Source organism: Heteronotia binoei, chromosome 1 (genome assembly GCF_032191835.1).
Source record: "Heteronotia binoei isolate CCM8104 ecotype False Entrance Well chromosome 1, APGP_CSIRO_Hbin_v1, whole genome shotgun sequence".
NCBI lineage: Eukaryota > Metazoa > Chordata > Lepidosauria > Squamata > Gekkonidae > Heteronotia > Heteronotia binoei.
Genome location: NC_083223.1, coordinates 138,543,969 through 138,559,395, shown reverse-complemented (window position 1 = coordinate 138,559,395; position 15,427 = coordinate 138,543,969). Strand labels below are relative to the sequence as shown.

The following is a 15,427-nucleotide window of genomic DNA, read 5'->3' as shown; positions in this document are numbered from 1 at the left end:
GCGACGGGAACTTCCGGCTTTTCTGGCTGCTCCACAGCGTTTAGTGCGAAATCCGCGCAGATCCTGCGCGGTGAAGAGGGGGGTCGCGCCGGCGGAAGGTGAGTGCGAAAACGACCCTAGATTTGAAGAAACACCATTTGGCAGGAAATTTTATTACCTTTTATGGCTATCCAGACCAAATCGCCAAGTCACACTGTTTTATGTGACCATGTGATCAGCTAGTTTGCCCTCTTTATCAACAAATTGCTTGTATTTCAGCTCACAATACCTGATCCCCTCGTCTGATGAAGTGTGCTTAAGAGAGCACATGAAAGCTTATGCTCTGAATAAAACTTGGTTGGTCTTAAAGGTGAAACTTGACTCCTGCTTTGTTCTACTGCTTTAGAACAACACGGCTGCCCACTTGGATCTATCTTAAAGAGGGAAAGTATATGTTCTGTCTTCTTCTTGACTGCTCCAGTCCTATATCAGGCATCGAATCTGAACTCGCAAAAAACAAAACAGCACTACAAGAACTTCTACTGCAGAGATACTGGCAGGAACTTTCCATTTGAGAACTCACATATAAAACCCAAATGCCAAGCCAAAGTCCAACCTAGACTTGGCCTGGTTTGGGGCTCACAAGCTGAGGTCTGGGGAAGGTGCCTTCCCCAGACACTCACCATGAGCTTTTTGGGCGGGTTCAGGAATGCATTTGGCATGATGCAGCACTTCCAGAAAAAGTGGGCATGCTGGGGGTGGGGCCTGACACTAGCTGGCACTGGTGGGCACACACTGCTTCTGGGTAATGTGGGGGCCTAATGCCACCCAAACTGGTTCCGTTCAGGCAGGGTTTTGGGCTCAGGGGTTCAGTCCAAGCCACCTCAGACTGAACCAAATTTTTCTCTCTGTGCCCATCCCTACTTTTCCCAGTCATCAGGAGTTCTGATTTTTGCCCTAGTTCCCTAAGATGGGAAATAATTATAGAAATTAAAGTGAATTATGTCTGAAGTTTTCAATTTTTTTTTAAAAAAGTCTAAAAGGGGAGGAAGGCATAAATAGAATAATGGATCTAACCTCCTGAAGAATATGTATAGACTAAGGATTCACTAATATGACACACCATTCTGCTTGAGGGATTGTGGAGTCACTTTGTATCCCAGAACCCTGGGCAAGAATGCTATGAATAGCAAGGGGTCCTTCCTCAGAGACAGGCTTCCTTCCAGCTCTAAAATCCTATGATTCTATACCTCTGTTTTGGGGATAAAATAATAAAAACAAGCATAGCTTTCCTCTGTCTGCTTACCTATTACTCCTCCCCACTATTTATTCCTTCAGAATTTTTTTTTGTTTGAAAAACTTAATATTTGGCTGCCTTCTGAAGGAAAGAGGCATACTGACAGATAAAAGACTTTATTCATCATATAATTCAGAATAGGGGGAAAAAAATCAACTGCTGTGCATTTAAGATTCTAACAACCCTGCAATTTTGTATAGACGTTTTCCCCCACCCCCAACCCGTTCTTTAGAAGAAATCTGCTTTTATGCTGCTAATAACTAACCACAGTTAGAGCAGCATGGATCCGATTAGTAGTTCTTAGGGTACAAAGAGGAGGGGAAGAAAGGCTGTGAACAGGGCTGCCAATTTGTCCACCTGGGTCTCTAGGAGGAAGATTAGATGAAAGCTTGCTTTTTTATTACCCACTTCAGCTCTGCTCTATACGTAGGCATTTTCAGAGCTGAGGTACTGCATTTTTAAAGGTCTAATTTGACCACTGCAAAAAAGCTTTCCTTCGATTTTTCCTCAGTGTACCCAACAGCAACCTACAGAACCGAAAATAGAAAAAAAAACTAGAGGCAAAAAAAAAATGATGTTCAATACATTCTATCATATTTCTACAGTGATTTTAAATTACTGCCAGCCATTCACAATATGAAATACACAATGGCTGTGATTGAGAGCCTCCTGTACACTGGGAGTTTTTGTTGTCTTCTTGACCCAAGCAGACTGCTCAAATTAGAAAGACACACCAGCCCTAGATGCAAACACAACACCTCTTGGACATTGGGCAGTATGTTCACAGCACCAGAAATGCAATAACTGGAAAACTGGATCTACCTCAAAGTAATGTGAGCTAAATCCTGCAGTTTTCATTAACATTTATTTCTGAGAAGCCCTGCTAGTGTAAACATAGGAAGAAGATAGGTAGCTCTGCAGTGGTACCTAATACTTTAATTAAACCTATGCAAGTTTTGCACCTCATGTGGTAGGAATATTTGCAAGAGAAAGAGATCTTTTTCCTACAATCACCACCTCCTCACCAATTTCCAGAGGCACTAGTTGCATGGTGTGGTTGGCTGGGAAGATTGTAAGGGAACAATATCCAATCCATACTTGGCAGCCTATGCCTCTCAGTTGGGCCAACTGCACTTTGAGAGAAGGATACATTTTATCTGTTTCTATTCTGGCTTTATTAAAGAATTCAAAACTACTACCTGATAAATACATTCACTCTGGGGCAGCACTGGAATGCAATTTGTATCCAAAAGATTTGTTGTACCTTTGTTTTTGGGGTATACACAGGCTGGGGGGACCCAACACTTTGGTTCTTGTTGAAGTTTCCTGAGCCATTCACAGAGTTCAGAATAACGACCATTCTCTTCTTTTGGAGGGGAACACCACTGAACTGCCAACGCAAACTTGTGTTAGCAAATGCAAAAGGTTCTATGGGTCAGCCTCACAGGCCAGAAATAGGCTTGGATATTGCAAATCATTGCTGGTACTACTACAGCTGGCCTACTGAAACAAGTTGCTGCTCATCTTCTAATTTATTGCTATGTGCATATATGTCTGTTACATCTAATGGAACAGACTAGATCAGGGGTGTCAAACTCATTTGTTATGGGGGCTGGATCTGACATAAATGAGACTTTGTCGGGACAGGCTGGACCATGTGGGGCCGGGCCATGTGTGCTTCTATTTAAGATTAGGTAGCAGAGATATAAACTTTATAAAGGACACAAACACAATGAAAGATTTTTATAAAAACCCTTAAAATAAAACATGCTTAAAACATTAGCAGTTGTTGGTCTTAAAGGTGCTTTCTTTGTATCTCTCCCATGGGATCCAGGGAACTGGGCAAAGGATGCTCTGGCTCTTTCCCTCATTCCCCAGGGGACCAGGATGGGGAGGAGCCTCAGCCAATGAAGAAAACAGAGGTTTTGCTCTGTAGCGCCTGTGCGATTGAACAAGTCTTGCAAAACAAGCTATGATGCAGAAGGAAACGAGAGAGGGAGAAGGAAGCAGACAAGAGCCAGTTGCTCAGGGGGCTGACAGGAGCCCTCTGGGGGCCTGATTCGGTCCCCAGGCCACATGTTTGACATCCCTGGACTAGATGTTGTCTTCAATACTCATGCAAAAAAAAAAAAAACTAGTACACCTCAAAGCACTGCATTACTTTTTGTCTTAATTAAAACTGTAATATCTTCCAGTAATTAACTGATAACACTTAAATTATCAAGCAATGATTTGTGATACTGGTGCGTGCACCCTGCATAGTTAGTTCTTTTGTAACTATATACTTTATCATTTTAGACATTGCTACCAGCATTTGGCTGCCTATATATGGTGCCACTCTAACACAAAATTCATGAAGGGACTTGTTTATCTCCAAAAATTTAGGAATATGCATGGAATGCATGTGGGGGAATCAGTCACAGCTCCATAAGGTATTGTACTGCATAACTGGAGATACATTACCCTCTTCACACTGTATAGATATACATGGAGTCAGAAAACCCATGTAAAATTTTATTTTGAAAATTGTTTTCCCCCCAAAGCAAAAAGAGTTCTTTGAAAAAGGAAAGGACCATTGGTGGAAAAGTAACATAGAACACGAAGAGCCCATCTGATTTAGGTGATCTTCCTCTAGAGAGTTCTGAGATACCACAACTTAGCTAAAGGCATGCTAAACCCAGAGTGCAGGCTCTGATCTTTAGCCATGCAGTTCTTTATGTTTCTTTAATCATCAAAAAACCTTCCTCAACTCAGAATCCTCTGCAAGGTCACACACACAACACTCAGCCACATGTCTTTAATGTGGTTTAGAATTACAAACTCTTATGTCAAGTTATGTTTGCAAGGGGGAGTAACAGCATTAACAACTCCTAGTTATATCATTTATAAACATGCAGATGTGGATTATTAAAGATTAATGCATTTTAGGATTGGTTTCGGCATTTCGTTTGTCTCATGCCGAAACCAATTCTGTTCTTCATTAGTCAATGACAACCTACATCACCCTGTTGTGGAAGAGAAATCAAAGGTACAAGTGTGAACTGAGCATAAGCGATGAAACTGATTACTACGAAATTTAACGGCTGTAATCAATCAACACATCAGAATAATTTGAGTCCACTATTATCTAGGGATGAACAAGGAACTATCCAAAAGGGTATTTGTCTGTTATTTGAAAACACTCATATAACATGACTACATGTGACCTCTAAACATTTTAAGAACCCCTTCTCATCTATAAATAACAATAAATAGCACAAAGAGAAAGAAAGGGGATTTTGAATGCCTTTCAGAAATACTGCTTTGAATATTAGGTGGAGGATCAGAAACACACTGCACTCACAAAAGCTTTTACAGTGATGCTGACAAGTTTATAGCATGACAAGTCTGATATCCATAATACAACATTCACGGTTATTGGCATTGCAAAGACAGGGCAAAATAATATATATGGAGTCCAGTCCAGCTGAATGGGTTCTTATCTATACAGAAGAAGTAGTGACAGCCCATTCTACCACAGAAAATAAACATATATTTCTGAGCTGGATTCATAAGAAGTTTCACCAAGGTAAAAAGCCCTAGAGCTAACAACAAGAATTAGTTGACAAAGTGGGAGCATACTAACTGAATTGTCCTGCAAATGCATCCGTCATTTCTTAATATTGTAAAATCTGAAGAAGGGAAAAGACACCTTTCCATTTATGATGCAATTGCATCAATATTTTATTATGAAAACACATGAAATGGAAAAAGGAGAGTATAAATCGTTTCATCTACAAGGCTATAAATGAGAAATGTATAAGACTCAAATTTTCATAATACAATAAAAATACAATATTTTTTCATGAATGCAACAGTTGTGAAAGAGCGATGGGATAAAAATACTATAACAATAAAGGAACATTTTAAAATGTTTTAAATGTTTCCTTAATTAAACAAAAAATCTAACTGGTAATTTGAATTGAACAACAGAGATGGCAGGTAAATAGCATTTTTATAGTTAACATGGGCTGGCATACTTTAAATAGCCTCTATACAAGGAAATTTATTATACTCCATAACATAGTTTTAGGAATATTTTTCTAGCAGTCTACTCTACACAACAATCCAAGAAATTTTTGGAGGGTTGAATTAAGGGTGGTAATGGATATAATTTGCTTAATCTGTTACTAGTTTCATTTTTAGTCTAGGTCTTATGTTGCTTAAGGAATGAAAACCTTTAACTCTATACACACAGAGACTAGGATTAGGATGCGGGAAAGCCACATTTTATTAAATGATCTTGGGCCAGTCACACAAACTCAGCCTAAAAAAGGATTGCACTTGCCTGTAACTGTTATTCACTGAGTGGTCTTCTGTGAAGGCACACATGTGACCACACTTCCACAAGTCTGCCCATGGAGATTCCCCCCCCCCCCACAAAAAACTTTCTAGAAAATATGGAGCACTTAGTCCTCTCCCTTTCCTTGGCTGGATCCTTCCCGTGCATACAACATGTGACTGACTGGGACGAGTGCTCCTTTCCCCAGTCCCTTCTTGCTAACATGGACAACACATGGAATCAAGAACACAAAAATCCCACAATGGGGATAGGAGAGAGGGACCACTTGATGAATAATACCTACAGGTAAGTGCAACCCTGTTTTCACACATGGGAGAATAGCAAGCTGACTTACCAGTAGGAGGTGGGAGTGGGAAAGAAATAATGACTGAAGGACTGCTTTCCCCACAACTGTATCCAGTTTGGAATTGACATTGACTGCATAGTGCTTGATGAACATCAATGGGGAGGACCAGGTGGTTGCCTTGAAGATACTGTCTAAGAGGATGTGACTGAAGAAGGTTGCAGAGGAAGACTGAGACCTAGCCAAGTGAGCCCTGAAATGGAGTGGACGATTGATGTTGGAGGCAGAGTATGCCAATTGAATGGTTTTTGACAACATGGTGTGAGATGCGTTGAGAAGAGGCTGCTTGACCCTTGTGAGGGCCAGCAGCGCAGACCAGCAGGTTGTCCTCCTTTCACAACAACGTGGTATAAAAAAAGGAGCGACCTGTGAATATCTAATGTGTGTAGAGTTTGTTCCTTGTCCAGTGTGTGGGAGGGAAAAAACACTTGCAGAAGTGTGTCTGGGGAAACATGAAGGGTTGGTGCCAGGCTTTTGGGTGCCCTAGGCGAGGACCTCCCACCCCATTGGTCTCCCCCTCCGCCTACAGCTCTCCCTCTAGGGGGTAGCAGCGGTGGCAAGGAGGAGGCCAGCTGTGGGACAGCGGGTGGTGGAGGCAGATGAGACCAGGCCTGCCCTCCAGCTGCAGTTGCTGAGCAAGTGGGCACCCAAAGGTGGTGGTGGCAGCCCCAAAGGTTGTCTTGGTGGAGTGCCTCCCTCCCTGCCTGAGGAAACAGCTGCAGTAGCAGCTGCTCCTCTGAGTCCTTCTCCTCCACCACCCACACAGAGGGGAGAGTGTGGCCTTGACCTCCCCAGTAGCAGCTGCATCCCAGTCTGTCCGTCCCTCCCTTCTCTCTCAGCCTGGACCAGAAGCGGACTGTCAGCAACACCCACCTGAAGTCATTGCCTGCCCAGTGGATGGAAAGTCTGCCTTTGCCTCTATGACAGCTTGTTCCTCACCTGGGGCAGCAGCAGAGCCATTGAGGAGAGTGTGCTGCCCCACCCCGCCACTGCAAGTCATATGGGGGGCACCCAATTTTGCCTCCCCAAGGGCAGGTGCACTGTAGGCGACAGCTTAAGATCGACTAGCGGGCGTGCCGGCCCTGGAAACATGAAAGGTGGACAAAGCCTTTGGAATCAATTCCAGACTAGGGTGGGGAACAACCTTATTGGGGTGAAACATAGTAAAGGGAAGGGAAGACTGTACAACCCTGAGTTCTTCTACCCTTCAGTTGGAGGCGATTGCCAGAAGGAAGGCTACCTTATAAGAGAGAAAGGACAAGTCAAATGTGGCAAGGGGCTCAAAGGGCTTGAACATCAGTGCAAAGAGCACCAATGAAAGACTTCAGTGGGGAACTGGAGAGGGAGGGTCTAAATTAAATAAACCTTTGAGGAATTTTTTGGAAATTGGAGCCATAAAACCAGAAAAATCTGCAACTTGGTCATGGAAGGCTAAAATGGCCAACAGATGGACCTTGATGGAGATAACAGCCAGGCCACTATCAGATGCAATAGGTATTCAAAAACATAATTTAGTTGGCAGGATTCAGGGGGGACACCATGGGCAGCCGCCCAGGAGGAAAACCTGGACTATTTAGCAGCATAAGATTTCCTTATCAGGGTGTGCCTAGAGTGCAGTGATGCCTATGCCACTCTACCTGACCACTCTAGTGAACACGTATCAACCAGGCTGTTAGGTGCAGAGACTTGACATCATTATGCAGGAGAGGTCCTATATGGAGTAGTCCTATATGGTCTGGCCCCACAGGAAGAAATAGATAGTGGCCTTGGAACAGAAGCAAAGGTTTTGGGAACCATATCCTTTTGGACTAGAATGATGCAATCAGAATGCAACTAAAACTCGTCCTCCTGAATCTTGGTGAGGAGGACTCTCCCTAGGAGGAGAATCAAGGGAAAAGTATAGAACAGAGTTCAGCAGAACTGGGGGCACTTGGTGTTCAAGAAACAGGCAAACAAGTCCACTTGAGGCTGCCATTGGCGGAACATTGGTGGAACACAAGAAGCAGGTAATCGTCCTTGAGAGACCATTTGCGTGTAGATGCATTGCCTCTGCTGACAATGTCCACTATTTGATTTGCTACTCCGGCAATGTGAACAGCCTCCAAGTGAACAGTACCAAACGAGAGAAGCTTCTGAACAGAGGGAACCAGTACCTCCCTGCTTGTTTATATAGAACTTTGCTATAGTGTTATCTGTGGCTACTAACACCCTTCTGCTGGAAACTAGGGCTGTAAAATAAATTGAAGAATATCTGACTGCCCTGAGCTCCAGAAGAGTAATATGCACGCCCCATGCAGAAAGGGACCAATGCCCACTGGCTGTATGGGAGTCACAGTGTACCTCACAGACTGAAAAGGTTGCTTCCATAAAAACCTGGACTTTGTGAGAGGGCAGCCCAAAGATGAAGCCTTTTAGCAGATTCTCCAAAGGCAACTACCACCCTAGGAATAGATAATTTCCACTGCGGGGGAGGTCTGACTGCATGGTGGATCTGAGGAAAGAGTTCTAAATCTGGAGTGTATAGCAATATGGAAGTAGGCATTCTTAAGGTCAATAGCAGTGAAACAGTCATGGAGGAGAATCAGGCCTCTGACATCCTGTAATGTGGTCATGCAAACTTTAGGGATCATGAGGAACTTATTATTGGCCGTTAGGTCCAATATAGGATGTTTACCACTGGCTTTCTTATCAACTTGAAAATAATAAGCATAAAAACCAGTTTGGGTTTCATGCAACAGAACAGGCTCTGTGACTCCTTTATTCAAAAGCTTCTAATTAAATTTGTCTATAACTGTTACCTAAATAACATCCTTGTGATTCCTGGTGAGATTCTCCCCGCCCCCCCCCCCCCGCCACAACTGAATTGTAGATAAATGGAAATGGTGCTTAATACAAGAAACCTCCAGATGCATGCTGCTGTATCCATAGCTCTGATGTAGGATTCCAAATACATCAATGTTGCTGGATACAATTTTTCTTTGTGGAGAAGCCTAATGCATATACACTATATCTGATCCATAGGGATATGAGCTGCTGCAGTAGCTTAGGAACATACACTGACAATACTGGATCACCCTCAACATCTTTAACATAGAATTACAATAATTCACCCAGTGGGTAGGTGACTCACCAAACTTAAGAGCAAGAGATGTGATAATGGCCATTGGCTTAGATGGATTTAAAAGGGAATCGAACAAATGTAATTTCATTTATTAAATTTATACCCTGCCCTATCCCCAAAATGGGCTCAGGGCAGGGGATGGGTGGGCAGAGATCAGATTGAGGAAAGAGGGTGCAGCAAGAGGGCAAGGGAGAGGGATGGGCCAGTGTTGGGAGTAAAGGGAAAAAAGGAGTACCATGTGGATGAAACAAAATGAGAAGAGGTGGTGTTGATGAGATAAGGTAGAGAAAGGTAGCTGGGAAGTTTCAGAAGACAGTTGAGAAAGCAGAGACAAGTGAGGAAATTTTCCCATGAGTTTGTCAAGGGTCTCTCTAGTCGTGACTAATTGCCAGCAATTATAAGTGGTTGTTCACAATGAGCACATGCAACACAGAGTTCCAGAGAGCAAAGAATTAAACCCGGACTCTTTGCTTTGCACAGCCCTGACAACTAATTGTATGAAACTGCTGAGTAAATATTTAGCTACTAGTAATGGCAAAGAATAGTTACATCAACACTTTTGCATCACTTGCCAGTAAACAACATTTGTCTCCCTCGAAATATACATTTTGTTATTCCAACTCTGGAAAGGATTTCAGAGCAAAATATTTGAAATGAGAGAGTTTCTTTAAAAAGTTACCATATCCACCTCATTAGCACATAACCCACTGTATCATAGAATCATTTTTAAGTGCGGGTTATGTATTGGAAAACCAAAACATACAGAACACAAATCTTATAGAATCATAGAGTTGGAAGGGACCTCCAGGGTCATCTAGTCCAACCCCCTGCACAATACAGGAAACTCACAAATACCTCCCCCTAAATTCACAGGATCTTCATTGCTGTCAGATGGCCATCTAGCCTCTGTTTAAAAACCTCCAAGGAAGGAGAGCCCACCACCTCCTGAGGAAGCCTGTTCCACTGAGGAATCGCTCCTTCAACCTTTCTTCATAGGACTTGGTCTCCAGACCCTCACCATCTTCATTGCCCTCCTCTGGACCCGTTCCAGCTTGTCTATATCCTTCTTAAAATGTGATGCCCAAAACTGGACCCAATACTCCAGGTGAGGTCTTACAAGAGCACAGTAAAACGATACCATCACTTCAAGTGATCTGGACACTATATTTCTATTGATACAGCCCCAAATTTGTTCAGCATGTGGTCCAATAAGACCTCTAGATCCTTTTCGCACATACTACTGCTAAGACAAGTCTCCCCCATCCTATAACCATGCATTGTACTTTTTCCTACCTAAATGCAGAACTTTACATTTATCCCTGTTAAAATTCATTTTATTAGTTTCAGCCCAGTTTTCCAGCCTGTCAAGTCCATTCTGTATTGTGTTTCTGTCTTCTAATATATTTGCAACCCCTCCCAATTTAGTATCATCTGCAAATTTAATAAGCATTCCCTCTATTCCATCATCCAAATTATTCATAAAGATGTTGAACAAAACAGGTTCCAGGACAGATCCTTGAGGCACTCCTCTCCAAGAGGATGAGGAACCATTCACAAGCACTCTTTGGGTGCGATCTGTCAACCAATTACAGATCCACCTAACAGTAACAGGATCCAAACCACATTTTACCAACTTGTCAACAAGGATAGTATGTGGAACCCTATCAAAAGCCTTACTTATTATGTTTCCTTTAAAACAAACCCACCACAAACTGGATGGTTAAAAAGAATAGTGTAGGTATTTCTAATTTATAATTCTATTTGCCTAACTTGGAGTGAGTCCCAGCATGTATGTATGTGTGACAATGTTACTGTTCTGGACAGTTTCTCCAATCCATAATCAAGAGATGCATTAGTGTGTTTCCGTGGCTTCTGGAGCAGCTGGTGAAGATGTAACTCATGTCATTAGGAATGGAGAGCAGGCTGTAAAATCACATGCTTCCTCCACTGTCTGTAAAATGTTTGCTATGATAGTAAATGCTAACCTTAGGCCTCAAGCAATACAAATAATGCCAGCATTTATAATTTTTCTAGCATATCAATGCATTCTGATATTGTGCCATGTCAAGCTTTAACTGCATTAGAGACAGAAATCTCCTAAACAACATGTATCATCATCTATTACATATATCAGTAAATATATTACTATGGCGAAACCTAGGTGAGCTACAAATAAAGGAAAATATATTATGTACATAAATTCATGTTTGATCTCTAACTCTTCAAACGCTTATTTACAAGCATATTCTTAAAAATCTTCTTAGATATGGTTAACTTCCTAAAACACAAATTGTATACTGTGGCACTGTTGCAAAGGGAATGACTTCACTAAGAAACTTTATTTATGAAGTTTTGAAATGACATTATCCATAATAGCTCATCTCCATGCTACATTTTATTCCCAAAGTGGGAGTGGAATTGAGAAGAAAACTACAGAGATAGTATGTAATCTAGCACAAGAAATACCTGTCTACTGGGAATGTCTACTGAGCTTACGGGCTGTTCCAATGTTAAAGCTGTGCCAATCTATTCTCATACACACAACGGGTAATCTTAAACAACATGGAAAAGAAAATCTGCAATGAGGAAGAGAAAAAAAAATAGACATCACATGGGACAAAATACGTCCTTTGGAAGACAGGTTGGTTGTGTATGTCCTTTTGATTTTACGTTAGCTGCCAATTCGATTGCGGCAAAGGAAGGAAAGAAGTAAAGGATATTACTATGCCAGCAAACCCTGGGAACACAACACCTTTAGTTTAACAGCCTTCCCAGAAAGGAACCCCCTGCTACATTTTGGCTTTGTCTAGTCATAGTTATCAGCAACACAATAGCTGCTTGTTTTAGACTGACTTGATAGAGAGAAAATGATTGAGAGAGCCAATCTATGTCATATAGAGAGGCTTGTAGCAAGACTCAGCAGGAGGTAATATAAAAGGACTGAGGTCAGAACAAACAAAGATATGCTGAGCAGGCAGGGGGAAAAATCATCAAAAACGGAGAAAGAATATATTACAACAACATCTAACACATGTTAAACCCCCTCAAGTTCATTATTATTATTATTATTATTTTTAAAAATTGTGAGAGGGAACAAACATGGATCCAATCTACAACTGGAACATTTGGGAAGCTTGAGCCTGGTTCTCCCATTAGGAATTTCTCCTGGATTTTGCATTTTGCAATAAGAATGGCACAAGACCGTAAGCATTCCATTCCATGTTTGAATTCTTTAATAAACATTACATTTCCCCTGAAATGTGGGAATTCAAACAAATATGCAAGTGCTGAAATGAATATTTTAAACACCAAAACAAGAATACCAGAGGCCATTTGGAAACAAGAAAAGCCTACCATTTACCTGGGATACTTGCAGGAGAAATGGGACCAGATCTTGATTGATTGCTTCCAACAGGAGAGCCCACTGGGGAAGGGGATGGGCCCCCAGGGATGTTGGAGAGATGTGGGGATGCATGAGGGGAGAAAGGTGACTGTGCCGGATTGCTCTGCTCTCCTTGGCTGCTTGTAGAACCTGATGCACTCACTGCTGAACTCAGTGTTGCTTCTGTTCCTGTAGGCAGGTCATCAATGGAGCCAGATAAATCCTGAGAACAAAAGGCGGGGGAAAATTGATAAAGGAGCAGTAGGAACCAACATCAAGGTAAAGTGTGCAAAATATCAGAAGATGAAAGACCATGTTCTCACTTAGCATAGATATTATGGCAATGTGGACCCAGACTGACTTTTAAGTGATTAAAATATTAAACAAATGCGATTATTTCATATCAAATCATGATAACCACATCTATCAGAGTTTATGGGAGATAGTCTCATAGGAGACATTTTGTGGTAGAAGTATAACATTCACAGATTTCAGTTTGGTAAACTATTTTCCATTCAGATACCTATGCATTTTCACAGGACTCCTATATTGTTATTTAAGTTTTTAGTATTTGATTTTTTGGGGGTTTACTATACAAATATCCTGAACCATTATTTATCCTATTAAACCACAAACACTAGGATAAACTTTTAAAATATGGTCTGGAATAGTGTTTCTGGTCACTTTTTGATTAGACAGAAAAAGCCATACCCTAATCCCTGCTGATCCTGGAAACACAAGTATACAGATGCATGATTTGGTCTGGTATACTGCTCAAACAGTACTGCTGTGCTGCTGTAAACACAGTAAGCCCATCTAAAATACCTTCAAGTATCAAAAATTTTAAAATTTAATTTAATTATTCATGTAACTGAGGTAAATATTGAACACATAGTTTAATGTCCTATATGGCCGAGGACCTGCCTACCTTAGGGACCGGCTCTCTCCATATGTTCCCCAGAGAGCACTGAGATCTAGTTCTCAAAATCTTCTAAAAATCTCTGGACCAAGGGAGGACAAGCTAAAAACAACAAGGGAGCAGGCCTTCTTGATAATGGCTCCCCAACGGTGGAATCAGCTGCTAGAGGAGATGCGAGCCGTGCGAGACCTCAATCAGTTCGGCAGGACTTGTGAAACCGCCCTCTTCCAACTTGCTTTTAAGGTGGAATCCTGGTAATGACATCTAGCCATCTTTATATATATGTATTGAACTGTAGAACCTTCAATTTATACTGGTTTTAATTTATTTATTTAATTTAGTTTATGAATCTGTAATTTAATTGTATTTTAACTTATTTTATTGTAATCATGGTATGTACCATGTCCTGTGAACCGCCCTGAGCCTGCCTTGGCGGGGAGGGCGGGATATAAATAAAAATTTATTATTATTATTATAAATTCAGTTAAAGATGTGGTACCACCTTGCTCATGTGAATTCTCACATTATCAATAGACTCCAGAAAGCAAGAATTTACAGATGAACATATGAAGCTGCCTTATACTGAATCAGACCCTTGGTCCATCAAAGTCAGTATTGTCTACTCAGACTGGCAGCGGCTCTCCAGGGTCTCAAGCTGAGGTTTTTCACACCTATTTTCCTGGACCCCTTTTTGGAGATGCCAGGGATTGAACCTGGGACCTTCTGATTCCCAAGCAGATGCTCTACCACTGAGCTACCATCCCTCCCCAAAGGCAAGTCATGTGATCTTATATTCAAGTTATTGGGTGGTAACCAAATCAATATTACATTTTGCTCTGAACACCTTTATGCCATATAGTGGATTTATGCTGACACAGCGTTACTGTTACATCAGTAGCATGTACTAGGGTTGCCAGCCTCCAGGTGGGCCTGAAGATCTGCTTTTACAACTGATCTCCAGATGGCAGAGATCAGCTCCCCTGGAGACAATGGACTCTGTGGCATTGTACCATGCTGAGGCTCCTCGCCTCCCCAAACCCTGCCCTCCCCAAACCCTGCTAATATTAGGCGTAATTAGGTACATAGCAAGGGGAAGGGTAGAGGCTTGTCAGAATTATATACTAGCCATGCAGGGATTATGCCAATGTAACATTACTGAATAATGCTGGGTAACTGGTAAACCTATAGGAAGCTGCTATTGCAAGGTCAGAAATAGGTACAGTGGGCGGGGAACAGCAGTGGCTAGTATATAATGGCTCAGAGGCTGGTTGTGCCATGCTATCAACAAGGGCATATTGCTATACCAATAAAATAGGTCACATAATGATAACACTTTTATTAGCATTAATGGAAAAGCTAAGAAGTTCATTCTTCTCAACCCCCCCCCCCCCCCCCCCCCGGTTACCTTTCTACATCAAATGATTCTAATTCAGGAAGCAATTATAGAAAAGCACCAGAAAAGAAACACACAACTTAGATATCAAGATGTAAGGGCTACATAACTGTCCTCATCTAGAGAATAGTGGATATCTTGAGGCCAGGAAACTGTGAAAGGGACCATGTACAAAACAATGAACAGTCCAAGGATAACAAGCATGTAAGGATGCAGATAAAGAACATCTTCTCTCAGAACTCTTGTAGGTACTTTGCCACAAGACTAGATACAAAAATACTCATCTGGACCTTCAACTCTATTGTTCATACTAGAGCTGTTAGGGTAAGAGACACCACACAGGTAATCAAAAGAATGTCCTTGCCACAGACAGGGAGCCAAAGCCTCAAGAGTATGAACCTGAACAAGTTCCATCCTTCTTGCTAATATGTGGAGAACACTCCAACACCCACAACCCATCTTCTCTTCCTTTTCACCTGCAATCAGGTGTGAACACACATACAATCCAAGGATAGCATACATGACATATTTCTACGCACAGAGCAATGTTTAATGTTACATTCAGTTTGTGATGAAACTGGCAGAAAATAGGGCAGAAATTTTTTCACAGAATATTTTCTGTTATATTTTTCTGGAAGATCTTCTGCCCTA

The 15,427-nt window shown here is 41.7% G+C and overlaps 1 protein-coding gene across 10 annotated transcripts in view; it reads right to left on the bottom strand.

The window, feature by feature from the left end:
- The window catches only part of ARID1B (AT-rich interaction domain 1B), a 670,312-nt gene that overhangs the window by 189,612 nt on the left and 465,273 nt on the right, over positions 1–15,427 (bottom strand). For all 10 annotated transcript variants that reach the window (XM_060241209.1, XM_060241219.1, XM_060241263.1 and 7 more), the window contains one exon: positions 12,444–12,687. In XM_060241209.1, coding sequence (XP_060097192.1) covers positions 12,444–12,687 — 244 coding nt within the window. The remainder of the gene's footprint in view (positions 1–12,443; positions 12,688–15,427) is intronic.